An 18,954-nucleotide genomic window follows, 5' to 3' on the forward strand; every position below is an offset into this window, starting at 1 on the left:
GGTGTGTTACCGCAGGAGTATCTGCTGAGTCTGCGGGTGTCTGCAAGGCCCCAAGTGTCATCTGCGGCTTAGGGTTTCATGGATTAGACGTTAAATGGTGTCTAGGCCGCCTGACATCAGCTTCCTTTCGCACTCAGGCTCCAAAGAAGTGAGGGGTTGGGGGCTCCCTCTCCAGGCAGCAGCAGCAGCGGCCCCAAGGCAACTCTAGTTGAGTGGGGGAGTTTTCTTAGGACAAATATTCGGTTTTTTCTCACCTCTGGAGAAAGGTTCCCCGAGGCTTCTGAGAATGGATCGGATCCGTTCCTGCCAGTGGCGTGAGTGTCCTGTACTGGGCACACTGGGTCCCTCCTGGCGCGGGTGGGGACGGCGCTTCGCGCGCGGTCCCCGGCCAGGACGAGAGCGAGGGCCCGTGGCACAGCCATTTAAAACTTCATAAATTATAAACAAGCCGCCTTGCCCTTCGCCATAAATTCTGCTCCTTTTGAGCCTGCAATTAGTGTTAGGAAGCACGGGAGTCTAAACACAACCAAACGCCCTCTGAAGGGCCCAAGTGCCCGAGGTTGCAAACCTTATTTATTTCCCAGGGCCACCCTCTCCGCACCCCGAGGTCCGCGCACACAGTCGCCTCCTCCCCCGCCACCGCCGGCGGTACACACTCGGCTGGCTTCCCGCTCTGCGAGGGAAGGTCACAATAGCTACTCTATCGGCGGAGCGCCCGCCTCCTCCCACCCAGGTCTCGGAAAAGCAGAGAAAGCAGCGAGTGGGGGAGGGGAGCGCGGGCCTGGGAATGGCGCCCTGGCCCAGGCTTCTCCTCCTCCCGGGGAGGACGGGCGGCGGACGGGGGCAAGTCGGCAGGGGAAGGAGGCGTCCACCCTAGCCTGTGACTTCTTCCCGGGCCGGGCGCGCGGGGGGCAGTGGGGAGCGCACCAGGGCCTCGAGGCTGCTGGGTCCTGGCCGCCGGGCGCTGCTCGCTCGAGGGCGCCCGGAGCAGCCGGGTCTTCCGGGCGCGGCTGCGCCATTGTGTGCGCGGCTCGCTCACGGGCTCGGCGGCGGGCAAGGCCACACAAAGGCAGCGCTGGGCTGGCGCCGGGAGGTGGGAAAGGGCCGGGCCTCGCTCAGCCAGTGGTCTCTGGAAGGTTCACCCTCGTTTGCCTAAGCAGAGGAAAAGGCTCTCTGGCTCAGCCCTTGGCCAGCTCTGCTTTTTTTCCCCACAGAGACTGCTTTGGGGGAGACGGGAATCAGCGAGCTTGTGGGGGATCCTCCTGAAGCCTGAAGAAAGGGGGCCCATGGATGGGAGGTGGCAGTCGTTTGGGAGCCCCTGGTTGTTCTGTCCAGGCAAACAGATCTGAATTAACGCAAGGTAGAGGTGAGGCAGTGGCAATGGTCCGCTGCAAAATGGAACGTGGGGGTGGGGAAAGAGATTTAGGCAGAGGGAGTGCTTGCCCTGGCTACCAGGAGAAACTCAGGACCCAGCCTGGAGTGGAGTGAGAAGACCCAACTGAGCTAGCCAGGGGGATGGGGAAGTTGCAGAGGAAAGGCCTGAAGACTAGTCCCGGCCCCTGGAAAGGCGGTAAGAAAGGGCAATTAAGTACATATTCTGCCTCCTGGCTTTCAGACCTTAGCCTCATCCAGGGACCTGACAGAGAAAAATCCACCTGTGATGGAATTATTAAGTTAACCATCCATTTGTACCATTTCTTTGTACAGGCTTTCAAATGAGAGAGAGGGAGAGAATATAGAGTGAGTACTTCCCTTTGGTGCAGCCCCCAGCCCAGTCCCTAACAGACACACATCAACCAAATTGGTTTCCCAGGCCCCAGAGGCTGCTAACCTTGCTGAATAGGATTTTTTGAATTTCTATCTGTAAGGAGTATTAAAAGATAGTGATTACCTACATTAGCTACTTGTCTCTTCTCCCTCCCCCATTCCGTACCAGGCAACTGACCCTTGAGTGAAGTGCATCTTCTCAGCCAGCAGGCTTGGGAGCCTAGGCTCTCCATCTGTTGAGGTTTTTCATTAGGGAGGGTGAAGAGGATGTGTGTGGGTGTACGTCTGAATAACAAAGAAGGAACCCAACATCCTAATAAAAGTGTTTCTCTGCTTGACCTGGGGGAGCCAGAAGCTTGTTTACACCTTCAGTACTCAAAGGACAGTCATAGGCGTGTTTTGACTTTATCCTGAGAATTAGTTAAAACTCCCTCCTGAAGTCAAGAATTGGTTAATCCCAGTTACAGATCCAGGAATGTCCTCTTCATCTGGGAGTTCCTGGCTTTACTCTGGTCCTTCTTTCAGAAACTGTAAGAAAAGAATAGAATGAACAGAAGTTTGTATTAAATAAAAACAGAGGCAGAAGGCTCTAGTCGCCATGGGCCTATAGCCTGATCACTTCAGGGCACTGCAACTTCCCAGAGAGGATATAGCTAGGGCATGGGTGAACAGACCTATCCCTAGACACGTTGGGCACAGGGAGCTGAGACTGCCAGCCATGCCCTCACCACCTCTGAGGACTGGCTCACTTAGATCTCTCTTGCAAAGGCCTGAATAGAGAGAAAAAAGATTGGGTAGATGAATCCTCTGCACTGACTGCATTGGTAGCGCTGGTGGTGGACAGGATCACCACAGAGGAAAAAATCTTAGTTTTCATTGTTCCCTTGTCTTCTACTCCAGCCACAAATGCCCTTATTTTGGGGGCCCAAAGTTGGTGCCAAATGGATTTATATACCTGACCTAAAACCCATGCCTAAACACTTCCCTCAGGTCTCATACCCATCTTGGCAAGTTGGAAAAGTAGAAAGACAATCCAAAGGACTCACTTCTAGGCCAGGTCCAGCCGGAAGAGCCCAGGGAGATGGATGTCCAATCATTTGCAGTAGAAGAAGCAGGTGAAGGGTCCCCAGGAGATCCACAAGGTGGGAGATACTTGATAAGTCCTCTTGTCCTAGATCTTGTAGCAAAATATCTTGACTGGTTCCTATAGCTAGTCTGCATCATTTTTTCTGGATGAATAATATCTGGAAAATCATGAAAATAGGGTTTTACCATTCGTAAGAGCCCAAGGAGGAGATAATTTAAATCAGGATTGTTGGAGAACCTTCATACAGATGAAGTGTCATTGCTGGGGAAGCAGGCCTCAAGTCAGGCTAAGAGGACCTGTTGGGGCAGGGCCTTTCTGAAGGAGAAGCTGGGGAGAAGGCCTTTTGATGGCTCTGTTGTTCAAAGGCTGCCCTACAAATACCACATCCCTCCCCACCTCCTCAGCAAGGGCGAAGCTCGAAACTGGGTCGGGTGAGCTGAGCTCCAGGCAGTGGCAGAGCTGGCACCAACCTCCCTCACCCCCGTCTGCCGCCCCTTGGGGCAGCAACGACGCCGTCCCTGCCGCAGGCAGAGAACACACAAAGGAAGCCTCCACCCGTCCTCGGACCTGGGGACGCTCTGGGGAGGCGGCTAGCGCGAACCCCGAGTCTGAGCGCCTCCCTCCCAGCGGGGAACAATAGCCGCCGCCTCCCCTCGGCGGTCGGGCGGTCGCGCGGCACAAAGGCCGGCGGGGCCCGCGCCACCATGTGACGCGCTCGCTCGGCGCTCTTCGGGCCAGCGGCGGCCGCAGTCGGCGGGGCGCGGGAGCGGCCGGGCTGCAGCGGGGGGACCCGGGACCAGGGAACGGTGGGGGGAGGGTGGTGCTCCCGAATCCACCTGGAGCACTTTCGGAAAGACAAACGGTGAGTTAATCACCCAGCCGGCTGGCGGCCGCGTCCCCCCTCCGGCGAGGCGGCCTGGGGCGGGGGCCGGGGTGAAGGAGTCTTCTGTGTGTGTGTCTAGGGCGCGGAGCGCGCGAGGTTTGTCCTATTAAGAGTTCATCAATCACCCGGTGTGCACTTTTCGCTCGACAGCGGTTCCTCCTACTTCAGAGCAAGGCTGGGCCAGCTGGAATCCGAGCAGAAACCGCGAGCGGAGGCGGCGCAGGCGCGCAGGGTGAGCGCTCCCGGAGGGCGCGACCCGCCGCCCCACGCTCCGCCGCGCCAGGCCCCAGGGACGCGCCACCGGTCCCCACCGTACGCGGGGCCAGCACTGCCGCCCGCTGGCCGCGCCCTCGGACCACGCAGGGTGCCCAGCGCCCTCCCAACACGCGGGGCCCTCACTCCCGCCCCTGACCCATAGTGATTCCGCATGACCCCGACCCCCCTTTCCCACCTCCTGCTTGCCCAAGTGACACCCATAAACGCTGCTCTCTACCCCAGAAAGGGTCAAATCCATCTCTGAAGACGGGGCAAGAAGAATTTCAGGTCAGAAGGTTCTTGCAGACTGAGTTTGAAAAAGATGTCCCGAGGGACTAAAATTCAGAGGAGAGAGTCTGAATTAGTTTAGTTCCCTTATTTACCTGTAGGAGTATTTGTGTGGGAGGAAGCAGGAAAAGACCTCTGTTGAACTTGGAACTAAACCTGAATGCCATTTAAAATAACAATAAAAATAGACTTAAAACACCAACCACAATGATATGCCTCTCCTCTCTTGTGATGTGAGGGAAGGAGTTGAGTATTTTTACTTCAGCTCTTTCGGCTTCATTTTAGAAACACCATAAAGGGAGAGACTGCAAGGGTGGGGGGCGTCATTTGCATTAGAGCTGTTTACAGCAGGAGGGTGTGGGTGAGTGGGTGGTGAAGCATTCTTATACTTGGAGTGGCACATGTGTCCTCTTTGTAAATTCTAAGAAAGTTCTGGACTACCTCCTCTTTTAGCTTTTTTCTGAGTGACATCAGCTGAGTAGTTTCTGGTTCGTTAAATGTGCTGCCTCAGCCCATAGGAAAGAGCCCTGAAGGACAGAAAGTCTCAGCTTTCTCCCCCATCTCTTTAGTCCTCTTCTCTCTCATAATCTTTTTGAGTGGAAATTAACTTGTTTTGGAGAAATAGTCTACTATCATTTTGCTTCAGATAGATATAAACTTGAAGCATTAAGTCTTGCACAGTGTCCTGATCTCACTGAGCAATTAAAATACTGGTCCTGTTCTCCTTGGTTCAGAGTCTGTCCCTTTCTCCTTGCCTTTCACCAGCACCAGCACTGAACAGCTTCTATGTGCACTGTGCTGGGCTCTGGGATACAACAATGAGTCACTAACGGTGTGAGCCCTTCCATCTACTGGGGGATAAAAAGAATCCTAAAACTGTGACAGATGCTATAACAGGGGTGTGGCTGAAATGATCCTGGAATGCAGGGAAGGAGACACTAACAGTATTGTACTGTCAAAAAAGTCTTCTCAGCAGAGCTGAATTTGGGTTCCCAAAGCATAGGAGTTTTTTAGACCTAGGAAGGAGGGACATACCAAGTGGAGAGAGCCACACATGCAAAAGCAGGGAGGGAAGAAAGAGCAAGGTCTGGACCTGGAACAAGGAGAGTAGTTAGGAGTGGGGCATCTGGCTGGAAAGAGAGGCTGTATAAGGTCCATGGCAAGCGATCTGGCCTTAATCTACAGGCAATGGGGAGCCACTGAAGGTTTTAAACTCGGATATGAGATCATTATTTGGAAAGCTAACTCTTGGGGGTACCGTGTCTGATCAGAGAAAGGAGAGATAGGAGGCAAGAAGAACAAAAAATGAAATAATCCAGCCTAGAGAGGCACGCAGGTAACAAGGATGAAGAGGAGAGTCATGTAGGAGGACAAATTCACAGACTTGGTGGTCAACTGGGTGAGTGAAAGAGCAGTTGTGGATGTTAATACCCAGGTTTCTATTGTAAGGACTTGAGTAAATAGGCCATTCACCAAAATGAGTAAAGGAGGGGGAAGAGAAGACTTTGCAGGGGAAACTAATGAGTTCAGTTTTAGGTCTACATTGTGTTTTCTGCTTTGCTAACTGATACATTGTATGACCCTAAGTAATTCACTTAATCTTTCTGGCCTTCAGTTTCATCATCAATGAAATGGTCAATAAAGATATCTACCTCATAAGTTTATCATCCGAGCAGTGTGTGTGGATGTTAGGTATTATCTTAACCAGGTCCAAGTGAGTGTCCTATAGAAAGGTAAAATCTAGGGAAAACATCCTCTTACCCACACCATGCTGATCAATACTTACATCCTGGGTGGCTACTGAGAAATAAGTCTCAGGGAAATTAAAAACAACACCATACTGCTTCCTAGATGTTGAATCCAAGCTAATGTTTAGGACTAGGTCAGATCAGATTGCTAATCAGAGCCCCTCTGCTTCCGGAGAGTACTCTCAGAGGACTCATGCAGAAATGTGGTCTTGGTATCAGACCACTAAAGAAGAGGCCTCTTAGGAGATGTCAGAAAGCTTCTGTGCTTTTCTATATCATGTGTCTTTCAGCAAATGCTCAAAGCTACCCACTCCCTTTGAACCTCCTTAAGCTTCCTTGTGGCACAGTGCAGTATAGGAAAGAATGCTGAACATCTGACCCTGTCCATTTACATTGCGTGTGACTACAGCAAGTTATCTTTTCTGTGTCAGTATTACCATTTGTAAAATGGAATTATGAAGGGATCAAATAAGATAAGGAAGAATGACATTTTTGGAGATGCTAGAAGGGTAAGTGCAAGGTATTATTTTTCACTTACCAGATTGGCAAAAATATAAAACTTTAATATCCCACTGATTTGGCAAGGTTGTGAGGAAACAGGAATTCTCATATGTTGCTGGTAGCAGTGTAAACTGATTCACTTCTAAGGAGAGCAATTTGGCAATATGCATCAAAATTGCGAGTGCATGTACTTTCGACTAAGTAATTTCACATCTAGGAATTTTTCAATAGGTAAAAACTTGAACATGTGTTTGTAGTATCAAAAGATTGAAAATAAGCTAAATGCTCATTAGTAAGGGACTGTCTAAATAAATTGTGGTAGATGTATACAGTAGAACAGCATGAAGTTGTAAAAATAAACCAAGAAGTTCTGTCTGCATTTATATGAAATGATCTTCAAGATACAATAGGGGGAAAAGCATGGTACAAAACAGTCTATCTAATATGCTATCACTTGTGTAAAAAAATGTGGGGAGACACACACACACATATATAATTGTATAGGTATAAAGTATCTCTGGAAAGATATACAAGAAACTCACAAAGTTGGTGCCTATGTGAAGGGGAACTAGGTGGCTGGGGACGAGGGTGGGAGAAAGATCTTCATTGCATATCCTTATGTATCCTTTGAATCTCGAACTATGTAAATTTAAATTTACTACCTATTTAAAAAATAAAGGAGCAAAAAAATAAATGAGCAGTACAAATGTAACTGACCTGGGTGTACCTGTGTGTGTTTACGCATGTCCGTATTTGTACTTACTCTATCCAGCTACATTAATCTAGCCACACCTCTTGTTTTGTCCCCCCAGGGCCCTGATGCTGATGAAGCTCAGCAAGAATTGAGGGGATCCTTTACCCTTGCTTGATGGAGGGGGTGGGGACTCAGGTCCACCTTTGTCCTCTCTTGCAGGAGTAGCTCCAGGTGGGGCCTCAGAAGTCTGGAGCACGAGTTTGGCACACAAATCCCAAAGGGGCACAGGAGGCCTCCCAGTCAAACCCTGTGTGTTCTCCCAACGAGGGTGCCTCCTTGAACAATGCTCTGCTCACTCAGCGTTGAGGCCGCCACGGTGCAGAGGAGGGGCTGCCCTACTCCTCTCTTGTGGCAGACTGTGGAAAGGCAGCAGACTGCTGAGAGTCAAGAGACCCAAGTTGCTTCTCTCATTATTTGCAGGCTGGCTTTGCCTTTTAACCTCTGAGTGAAGTGACTTCCTCTCTAAAGTGAGGGCTTTGATGTCACTTATCTCTAAGTGGCCTTTTAGCATTGACATCTTATGCTTTGTAAGGTCAATCTTTAGCCAGAGGAAGAGTTACCGCTTAGATGAAGGGATATTTTGCCCCTTCTGGATGCCTGGGGCTCAAATGCTCATTCCAGACAATGTGGGAGGGATGGAAGGAAATGAGAGTTGGCTCCTCCCTCTTGAGACCCCCATTCCTACTCCTTCCTTCTTCCCATTGCCTCAGAACCACTCTAAATTTTCTCTGGAGACTGGGAAAGACAAATTCTTTTCCCTTTCTCCCCCACTGGCATCCTCAAAGCTGAGTTAGGGAAGTGGCAAGGAGCAGAAGTGAGCCAGGTCTCTGCAAAGCACTATTGTGTCAGCAAAACTTGGGAAACTCCTACCAACTACCTAAGGATATTTTCTGGAACTTCAGCCCAACTACACTTAAGTTTGACCTTGACATTGACCTCTCTGCCCCTACCACCCACCAGGCTTCTGGACACTTTTCAGGTATACTCATGCTCCAGCTAGCCATGAGCTCCCATTATGCTGGTCAAGGGCACCTCCCACAGAATCATCCCTCTCTCCCCACATTGGCCCCCCACCCCAAGCTCCTAAGCAAAAATTCCATAAGTGTGGCTCCAAGGAAGCTTGCTTTAGAATCACCCAAGAGGCTTATTAAAAATAAAGACTCCTCACGGCCAGCCCGGTGGCATAGTGGTTAAGTTCACAGGCTCTGCTTCGGCGGCCCGGGGTTCACAGGTTCGGATCCCAGGTGTGGACCTAGGCACCGCTTGTCAAGCCATGCTGTGGCAGCGGCCCATATAAAGTAGAGGAAGATGGGCATGGATGTTAGCCCAGGGCTAATCTTCCTCACACACACACAAAATTAAAGATTCCTGAGTCAGACCTATTGGATTAAAATCTCTGGGGGTAGGCTGAGGAACCTGTAATTTTAAACAAGCTTCTATGGTGATTCCTACCCACATGAAGTGGTTTTGGGAGCCAATAATCTAAGGATATCCTTTAGCCAATGTTAGTCATGGTGAAGACACACCATTCTGTCCATTTTTATTTCTATCCAATAAACATTTATTAAATGGCTACTGTGTGCCGGGCATGGACTTGACCCATGAGCCTTTCATTCATAAAGCTCTCAGGGAAAGACACAGCACTCTAAACTGTTTTCCTCAGGAAGGGTCATGTTATCAGACTTCCACCAGGTTTAGAATTCCTGTCCTTAGGATCCCTTTCATCCCCACCTCCACCCTGGGATGACTGAAGGATGCTGCCCAGAACTGCAAATCTTGCTTAAGAGAAGACTCCTCCCTTCTTTTTACCCCAACAAGCAAGAGCCTTTCTACCCTTTGGGGCTGTGGAGCCAAGAGTTTGCATGTGCTCAAGTATCTCCAAGGGGTAACACGGTGGGGCTTGTGGACAGGGGTTGCAAGAGGCTTCTTGGGAACAACTGTAAACAGACAGAAGACCAGACCGCCACCCTCTATCACTTCTGTCTTCAGAAAAGAAACTTGTTGTTGTTCAAATGGAGAGAAAGGTAGTGATGGGGGTGGGTAGGGGGTGGTTGCTGTGGTGAGCAGGATGGGAGAGATTTCAAAGCATTCCTACATCAAACACAACCTGGCAATCAGGCCCCTCTGCTGTCACCTCCAGCTGAGAATTCACAGCATGGGGACCCAGCTGGGCAAGTGACCCTGGGGAATTCATGACTTGAACAAGCAATAAAATTAGTAAGATACTTCTCCCATACCCTGTAAACATCTAGGAGACAAACTTTAAAGTTACTCATAATATCCTATATTCACATCTTTCTACCACACTTCCCCCAGTATCTTCCACTCTCTCTTTGAAAATTATAGATCCAGATTCTTCTGGAATAGATTTATGGTATAGCTAAGACTTGCACCAGAAATGAATCCCTTGTTCCTTTGGTTTGAGAATATCTTTTTTCCCAGCCTAGAACTCCCCTAGCAAAAGGTTCTTACACAGTAGGTCCTTGGCAAATGTTTGTTGAATCTGAGTCTGAGATGACCAGAGTCCTGATTTCCAACCTGAGCAAGTCAAGAACCAGCCCAGGAGTGGAGATGGCAACTCTGAGCCCCAAGGTGTAGAATATGCCCAAGACTGGGAGATTAAGAGGAATAGAGAGAAGGATGCACAGAATGTAGCTCTCTATGCAATTATCAGGGAATTACTATTGGATCTGAACAAACGTTAAACACCCCATTCATCTAGTCTCACGCACAGTTGTGAAAGCAAAACACAACGTTTAAAAAATCTCATTCTCTTTTAGGACATATTCCCTCACCAAAAGCTCAACCTCCAAAATTTTGCTTCAGGGAAATAGTGTGGACAGCTCATGGGTGCATCAAAGTCAATGCTTAATTGTGACAGGAAGGACCCAACCTTTGCCCCAAATGCTTAACAGCAAAAACCTGGTCCTTGTCACAATGAAGGTTGCCAAGGCACCTGGGCTGCCTGCTTGGTTTTCCTGAAACCTTAGAGACAAGGCTCTTAATTTGATAGGTTTTGCTCAGATTTGCCAGACATTCAGGCTGGGTTTTCTGTCCTACATCCTGGGTTGCAGGCAGCTGGACATCTTCTCCAGAGAAGTTTACAAGGCCTTTCTTCTTCTGGACCTTCTGGGTCCTTTGGGCCTAGGAGTTATGATCAGATGAGTACCTTCTGAGAGCGAGGCTTACAGTTTTGAAATAGGAGTGTGAGAGCTGGGACATTACGCTGGTAAAAATTGGCTATTACAGTCTAGCCAGGGATGGATGAGGGGGCATTGTGAACTCAGCAGCATCGGACTTGCTGATACTTTTGCGTTAAGGACACAGAGAGAGGACAGTGAAGAGATGCTTCTACCTTTGAAGCCTGAACTAGGTCTGAACAACTCTATCATCTCCTGACCAGGGTGCTAGAGAAGAGCCTTTACCTTTCTCTTTTCAAAAAATGATCTAGGACCTTTGTAATCTGATTGGCTACAGAAGAAAACTGAAGTAGCAACACCAAGTTTGAAGGGCTATTTTTTTTAATTTTATTTATTTATTTTTTCCCCCAAAGCCCCAGTAGATAGTTGTATGTCATAGCTGCACAGACTTCTAGCTGCTGTATATGGGACGCGGCCTCAGCATGGCCGGAGAAGCGGTGCGTCGGTGCGCACCCGAGATCCAAACCCGGGCCGCCAGCAGCGGAGCGCGCGAACTTAACCGCCAAGCCACGGGGCCAGCCCTTGAAGGGCTATTTTAGCACAGGATTCTACTTCCCAATCAAATCCAAGAATTTCAGCAGAGCAGGAACCCCCAACCCCTTTAGCTTTGTGTCTACCCTCTAGGTGTCTACCCTCTACCTGCTGCCCTCCCCATCTTGGCTCAGCTTCAGCCTCACCAGCACTAACACTTTTGGTGTTGCTTTGTTTATCCACAGGTTCACATCCCTGTAAGGAACCAGCTCCCTGGACTGTGATGGCTCCTATTTTCCAGACTTTCTCAGAGTGGAATTTTAGGCAAGGGCTCAATCGCTCTTTCATGACAAGCGGATCAGTAAAACAATAACAAAACCTCGGTCACCATAACTCAGAGGCTGTAACAGATCAAGTTCTCAAGGGCACTTGAACAAGCCAAGAGGACTCTTGACTCACACAGAGTTTTAGGAAACCACCCTCTTTCACTACTGCTGTGTGTAAATAACACTTATTTATTTAATTTGTTATTTTCCAACAGCCACAGAGTGGGAAACATTAAAAGAAATGTTCAAGGAAGTTGGAAAGTTTGTCAATGTAAAGCTTGTCTCTGTAACTCCTCTACTCTTCATTTCCTGTGCCAGTTGCACTTTTATTTCCCGGCTCTCTACACTCAGTAAACAAAACCATATTATCAAGGGAAAGACTTGAGCCCATTAACGTTGTGAGCCCTCAGATTTCACTGCAAGAGACGACGCAGCACTTATCTGATGGAACAGAAGCTTTAATTGCTTCGAGGTACAAGCCCGTCCAAACCTCTGAGATCTGACCCGTCCCTGGGAAGCCTTTGCGCTCTCGAGCCAAGCGAGTTGGCGAAAGCGTGCGCAGCACCGGTGCGTGTGCCAGCCTCCCAGAGAGGAGCATCACGAGCGAGCGCTCCACCACAAGGGCAGATGCTTTATTTTGATAACCTAGTCAGAGGCGGAAATCGGCTAAACTTCCCCACTAGGCAAAAACTTTATCTTCTGTCCAAATCAAAGTCTGGCACCCCAACACTCGCCCTTATCATGCCGCCACAAATGGAAGGAGTGGAAGATGAAGGGAATGCTGCGAAGTAACGTGAATATCTAGTCTAAAAGTGAAGATTTTGTGCCTCACCAGGAACACAGCACCTACAGCATAAAATTGAGTCCCATGGATCGGCGGGAGGGGGAAAAGAGGGAAATTCAAACATCTACTCCAGGTTTAGGAAAGGGATAACACCAGTGCCAAGGAAACCGAAAGCACATAGAACTCTGAGAGAAAGGGAAGAGGAATAACTTTACCTTCCCTGGAGAAGGGCTAGGAGCAGTCCCCACGGGCCGAGCTCCACGCTCCCTTGTAACCTCTTCCACACCGCGGCGCGCACAATCCGCTCTCGAGGGACTAGCCACCCACGGTCCAGAAGAACTAGCTCTCGTCCTCTCCATCCTCTCGGCCTCCCCCGAGCGGCCAGTCCCGCCTTTCTCCCCCCGCCTCATCCCATACCTGCCCAGGGAGCAGGCATCCTGCGCTCTCGCCCCGCCCTTCCCCAGGCGGCCCCTGGGCGGTGCCGGCTCTCCCCCGGGCCTGGGGGCGCTGGGCGGCGGCCTCCCGCAGGTTTGGCAAAGTTGGCGGCGGGGCGGGCGCGTGGAGCCGCGCGCCAGTCTGGACCCGGGCCGTGCGGGGAAGGCGCCCATTGGCCGGCCTGCGCCACGTGGTCACCCCCGCCACTATATTAGGCCACTATTTACCTCCGGCTCGCTCGCCATGGCTCGGTAAGGGCAGCGCGGGTAGAGAGGCGTGGCGGTCCCCGGCCCCGCACCCCGGCCCCGGCCTGCGCGCTCAGGTGGGTGGGCCGGAACCATGAGCACCTACCTGGAGTACGTGTCGGGCGCCGGCGGCGGGGGCGGCGGCGACGTGCTGAGCTTCGCGCCCAAGTTCTGCCGCGCCGACGCCCTGCCCGTGGCCCTGCAGCCCGCCTTCCCCCTGGGCAGCGGCGACAGCGCCTTCGTCAGCTGCCTGCCTCTGGCTGCGGCGCGCCCCGCGCCTTCGCCCCCTGCCACCCCCGCGCCGCCCTCGGCCGCGCCCCCGTACGCGCCGTGCAGCCTGGAGGGGGCCTACGAGCAGGGCGCCGCACCTGCCGCGGCACGGGGCGCGGATTACAGCTTCCTGGGGCCCGGGCCCGCCTACGACTTCCCGGGCGCGCTGGGGCGGCCCGCCGACGACGGCGGGACGCACGTCCACTACGCCACCTCGGCCGTCTTCTCGGGTGGCGGCTCCTTCGTCCTCAGCGCTCAGGTGGATTACGCGGCCTTCGGCGAGCCCGGCCCCTTGCCGGCGTGTCTCAAAGAGCCAGGCGACGGCCACTCTGGGGCCTTCCAGACCGCGTCCCCGGCCCTTGGTGCCTCCCCCAAGTGCGCCTCCCCGACCTCCGGCCTCCCTGCCGCCTTCAGCACGTTCGAGTGGATGAAAGTGAAGAGGAACGCCCCTAGGAAAAGTGAGTACTTGGGCCTTGGACCGACGCAGCAGGGGTTAGAGACGGAGCCTCCTCCTCGGCGTTGCGCTGGGAGCGCATCACAGCTGTCCCTCTAGACAGCGGTTTGGGTTTTATGGAGGAAACGCTTTCCTTATCAAAGTGGGCGAATTCCATGGAGCATGCCCCGAGGACACGCTCTGAAAATGTGCCAGGCATTGAGATAATTGCAAGAAGGAGCTCTCCGTGGAGCGTTTCTACTGGCACAAGTGTGTTTACAGAGACCCAGGAGGGCTGCGCTGTGACTTTGTTTCTAACTGTGGCCCCGTTGCTCGCCCGCGTTCTGTCCCCGCGTCCTCTGGCCCCGTTGACCCCCTGTCTTTACGTTGCAGGCAAACTCGCCGAGTATGGAGCCGCCAGCCCCTCCAGCGCGATCCGCACCAATTTCAGCACCAAGCAACTAACAGAACTGGAGAAGGAGTTTCATTTCAATAAGTACTTAACTCGAGCCCGACGCATCGAGATAGCCAACTCCTTGCAGCTGAATGACACCCAAGTCAAAATCTGGTTCCAGAACCGCAGGATGAAACAGAAGAAAAGGGAACGAGAAGGGCTTCTGCCCTCAGCCACCCCTGTGGCTTCCCTCCAACTTCCCCTCTCAGGAAGGAGTCCCACCAAGTCTGGCAAGAACCCAGGGAGCCCTTCTCAGGCCCAAGAGCCTTCATGAGGTTTAGTCTTTAGGCTGAGGAACCTTGGTCTGCAGAAGTCATGGGCCACTCCATCCCTATCTAGACTTAGTTTGGGATGGAGGTGGGCGTGGGCAGAGATTAATCGAGACGTTTCACTTGGGAGAGAAGTATCTTAGTCGGCTTCTGAGTGCCAGGCTGTGAGTGTACAGATATTAATTTGAGGTCTCTTAAGCCACGTATTTGTGTATTAGTTGTGTCTTAGGGAAAAGGCACCCAGCCCAGCTGCTATGTTGCGTAACTTAGTCATATGCAATTTTGGGTGCAGAGTGGCAGAGCATTAATTGCTGAGCTCTGCCAACCACCTGATGTGCTCAGAAGAGCATCTGCCCGAAGTTTTTCTGGTTTTAATTTAAAGGGCGGGGGCCGGCCCCGTGGCTTAGCGGTGAAGTGCGCGTGCTCCGCTGCTGGCGGCCGGGGGTTCGGATCCCCGCGGCGCACCGAGGCACCGCTTCTCCGGCCATGCTAAGGCCTCGTCCCACATACAGCAACTAGAAGGACGTGCAACTACAACGTACAACTATCTACTGGGGCTTTGGGGGGGGGAAGAAAAGGAGGAGGATTGGCAATAGATGTTAGCTCAGAGCTGGTCTTCCTCAGCAAAAAGAGGAGGATTAGCATGGATGTTAGCTCAGGGCTGATCTTCCTCACAAAAAAATAAAAAATGCTTTTTTTAAAAAAAATAAATAAACGGCGAGGCTACACGTATTCAGCTTCTTGAGATGACCACAGCCTGTTAGGGTCTCCTTGATGTAGCTAAGCTGCTTCAATGATGATCTTCTTCACATTTGCACTTGTAGTTGTTTTTTTCCTTTAAAAACCAGTTTCTACCTCTTCATGTGCCTGAGTGAAGATACAATCGCTGTTAGTCAGTAGCTGAACAAATCCACAGGGTGGGTAAAAATTAGAACCTGAACTACAACTTGATACTAGTTACTCAAACTTGAATGTAAATATATACAGTATGTATATTTTTTAAAAGATTGGCTTGCAATGAACTTATATATGACATTTAATGTCAGAGCATGTAAAGGGTTTGAACTTTGTAATAAAAACTACAGAATCTGCTACTCTCTGTTTTTCTTCATACTCCTTTCATTTTGATTATCTTTCTTTAAAGCTGATTCAGTTTCTTCTATTTGGAATTTCTGGATTCTGCTGTGGTAATCTGTTTAGGTTGATAACTTAAAAAATAGCACTTCTTACAGGTTGTGTACACAAATGGCAAGTTAGGGACAGTTATCTGAGCAGGTTAAGGGAGAGAAAAAAACTACTCTGCCAAATATCCAAGTAACTAAGGAAGCACTCTTTGCCTTTAGTGCCTGAGTTTTATGGTGTATGTGTAGACTGCACATTGACTCAAAGGTTAGGTATCCACTGTGGGAATGATGTATAGCCAAGGAGATCCTGCAGAGAGATCTCCTTGTTCTTTTGTCTCCTGCTCTCAGAAAGGAAGAAGAAAGGTGACCTGAAGACTTGGTTAGTTGTTTAGTAGGTTAGTGTTCTCTGAGAAAGGTGGCCGCACAACAAAAAGCTCTCAGTAGTGGAATTCCCATTTCTAAAGTCAAGAATTACAAAGAAAGTGGGGAGAGTAGTCAGAGCTTTCTGCTTCCTGTAACCCAGACCGAACATCTGGCCTTATAATAGAGCATAGGGGTGCCTTTCTGTTTTTAAAAATGAAATATTTTCATATGAATTCTTTGCAGGAAGCACAAGCACAAAATTTGAAAGTTGGCAAGAGGGTAGGTGGTAAAAAACATTTTCACCCAGGCCCCCAGTTCCCAACCCTGAAGGTATTCATGGTTGGCCAGGCTTTTATGTAAACTTTCAGAAATAGTACTTGAAAAAATGCAGTGTTAATACACAAAATCAAGTGGATACTTGGGACAATTATCAGGGCAGGTCATTTTCCTCACTTTATAAATGGCTACAACTGTATCTTTACGTTCTCTGTATAGTTCAACTGAAAGTCTTCAAGTCCCAAATAATCCAGGTAGGAACATCGGCTCTCCTTTTAGCTAGATTTCTAGATTGTGGTGTAGTGCTTCAAATCCAATAATTTAGAAGTTTAACAATCATGAGGGATTACTTTCCCTATAAAACAGTACTGTGATTAGTTGTTTTCGAAGATTGAAATTACACTTAAACTCCTGTCCTTGGCACCCACATTTTAATGGAGTTGAAGAAATAAAATTTTCAGCTCTAACAAACTCGGCTGATTAGGGGGAAAAGATATCACTTAAAAAGCGGGTCTGTAAATATTATTCTGTTTCACCATCTGCCCTTCACTAACTTGATGCTAATCAGACCTTGTTTGAAACAACAGCCCCTGCTCTGAGCTCTGTAGCTATTTGACAAGACTTGTTAAAGGAGTGGCAGTCCGCTTGCTTACAGCCACTTCCGGGCTTCTCCTGCAGCGGTCTTTGACAAAATGATGTTTCCTTTTTGATAAGCATTTAAATGTACACCTAAACAAAAAATACCAACGCGCTTGGTCATGTCCTTAATCTACCGCCCTTTTCTCTGAGAAAATAAAGCTTTTCCTTTTGAAACTACTCCTAGCACTTAGCTCTGATGGATGTCCTCCGTGATGAAGGTGGCTATTTTGACATACGTATAATGCTGTTCTTATGAATCAGGCCAATATTGGCTATTTTTTGACCAACCCCAGGGATCTTTAAAAGCTTTCTTAATGCAGATCGCTATACAGCTATATTCTGTATTAGGGAGAGTCCTGGCTGGAGATCCAGACGAATGAGGTGACCTCTGGAGGCCCCCTCCAGCAGTGAAAATGCTACAGAAACCATTCAGTGACTTGTGCATGTTTTATTTTAGGCCTATCATCGGAAGAAAGAGAGTCCAATTATAAGAAAGCAAATGCAGTCCCTAGGATTACAGTGACATTGTGTTTATACAGGAAAAGTGAATTTTAGACATTATTAAATACTTTTCATCAGTAGGGGTACCTATCCCATGTGGAGCATTTATAGAACATCCCGCTTCCCATTATTCAGAGCTTTGTGTTATTTTGAGTCAGAACTTCCATGAAGTATAATGATTACTATGCAAACTGTGAAACTGCTAAAACAATCCCATTTCTATTTTGTAAGATTTCAAACTAAAGATGCTAATTTACCCTCCAGTGATCTGTCAAAGGAATGAATACACAGTGGATAGTTCTGGCTGTTGTATAATTAGCTATTCAATGTTCTTTTGTCTTCACAGAATGACCATGTGTCTATTTTTCTGGATTCAAGATAGTTGGGAATGAGGAAGGAGAAATAAAGCATTTAATAACATATAAAATTTCCATTACTTGAGTATTAGCAAATGAAGGACTTGCTAATGTAAAAACCTAAAGAAATGTCACCTAGCTCCTTAAAAGATTAATTGTATGTGATTTATTCCACCTTAATCTCATATATGATGAGGCCCAAGACCAGGAGAGGTTATGTCCGATTATCAGGTCATCAGAAAAGAGGGGTAGGCTCAAGAGAGTTTCAGTAGCTCTGAAGTTCTTAATTATTTCTTAGGGCCAAACAAATGCTCTATATTTGCTGAATATTGAATTTGAAAACCTCAGGACGAAATCAGGTTCAGAGAGATGTTTAGTCTGACCACAGACCTCTCAACAAGAAAAATGCCCATTGTGAAAACTTTATTTGTGGTTTTACAGTGAAAACATACTGGACATACTCACAAATAATGATAAATCTCCATCTAAATAGAAATCAAGATTTTCAGGGTTTCTACTTGTATACCGTATTTCCAGGGCATGAACAGGCAACAAATATACAAAATAGTTCTACTTAACGTTTCACTTACAACTGCTTCTGAAGTTATACTTGTTATGCAGAAATATAATTTCAATAGAAACTGTTTAACTAAATTCAATAATGAACCAAGGGGAAAGAAATTCTAAATATTGGAATGAAAGGATGGTCTATTACTTAAACTGTAAAGATTTAAACATTATTTCATCTACTTTTAAAAGTCTTACTGATGTAATTTAATAAATATAAAGGACGGCCAAAGAGTGGTCATTTGGACTTGTTGTAGTAGCTAATAAAGCAGGTCACTGACACTTTTTGAGGCGTTTCTAGAGGGCACTAGACTATTTAGCACATCCCATTCTTAGGGGTTCTGTAGAGCCTAAACTACAATTTGAGGGGAACTGTTTAAGGGAAAAAAACCCCAAATCATAAATACAAAATTACTAGAGCATCTCCCGGGACCTGGAAGTGTCCAAGTTGGTGAAGTTTAAGTTTCTTTGGGTTCATGGTAAGTCCATTTCTGCCCCTTCCTGAAACCATTGCTCCATTCCCACTACCCAGCCATTGACTGCAAGATGATAGCAATGACTGCTTCTCTCCAACATCTTCGAGCCAGAATCACTGTTGGCTCCTCTTCAAGTGCATCAAATAGTAGATAATGTGGATAAGGGCAGGTTGGGGCTCTGTTCTACTCTCTGAGCATCTCAATCCCACTCTGCTCTTCTGGGCTACTGGCTAGCTGAATTACTTCACTGCCTTGGAATGGGAGTTCTGTCACATCCTGGAGGTCCTTTTCTGTTGTGTTTCCTTCTCAATGATACAAACGGAAGAGAAATATAGAGCTGGACATGACACAGCTACACTGCCGGCTTCTAAGCATGTCCCAAAAGGATGGAATTACTGAGGCCAAGGTAAAGGACTGTGAAAAACAGAACATTATTCTTAAGGGAGGAGATCTGGATTTTAGTACCAGTTGTGTTTTCTAAT

The 18,954-nt window shown here is 48.7% G+C and overlaps 1 protein-coding gene and 1 long non-coding RNA gene across 2 annotated transcripts; one reads left to right on the top strand and one right to left on the bottom strand.

Annotated features, from left to right (window-relative positions):
• Positions 1 to 1,287: 1,287 nt before the first annotated feature.
• On the bottom strand, positions 1,288 to 12,392 carry LOC131410536 (uncharacterized). Its single transcript, XR_009221276.1, has 3 exons — positions 12,280 to 12,392; positions 2,814 to 3,011; positions 1,288 to 2,295 (listed from the first exon to the last, which is right to left on the bottom strand). It is a non-coding gene; the product is annotated as an uncharacterized LOC131410536 (long non-coding RNA).
• Positions 12,393 to 12,808: 416 nt separating this feature from the next.
• On the top strand, positions 12,809 to 14,733 carry HOXD1 (homeobox D1). The gene is made up of 2 exons (XM_058548644.1): positions 12,809 to 13,472; positions 13,841 to 14,733. The coding sequence occupies exons 1-2, from the start codon at positions 12,839 to 12,841 to the stop codon at positions 14,173 to 14,175; spliced, it is 969 nt and encodes a 322-aa protein (XP_058404627.1). The 5' UTR covers positions 12,809 to 12,838; the 3' UTR covers positions 14,176 to 14,733.
• Positions 14,734 to 18,954: the final 4,221 nt, after the last annotated feature.

This window comes from Diceros bicornis, chromosome 10 (genome assembly GCF_020826845.1).
Source record: "Diceros bicornis minor isolate mBicDic1 chromosome 10, mDicBic1.mat.cur, whole genome shotgun sequence".
NCBI lineage: Eukaryota > Metazoa > Chordata > Mammalia > Perissodactyla > Rhinocerotidae > Diceros > Diceros bicornis.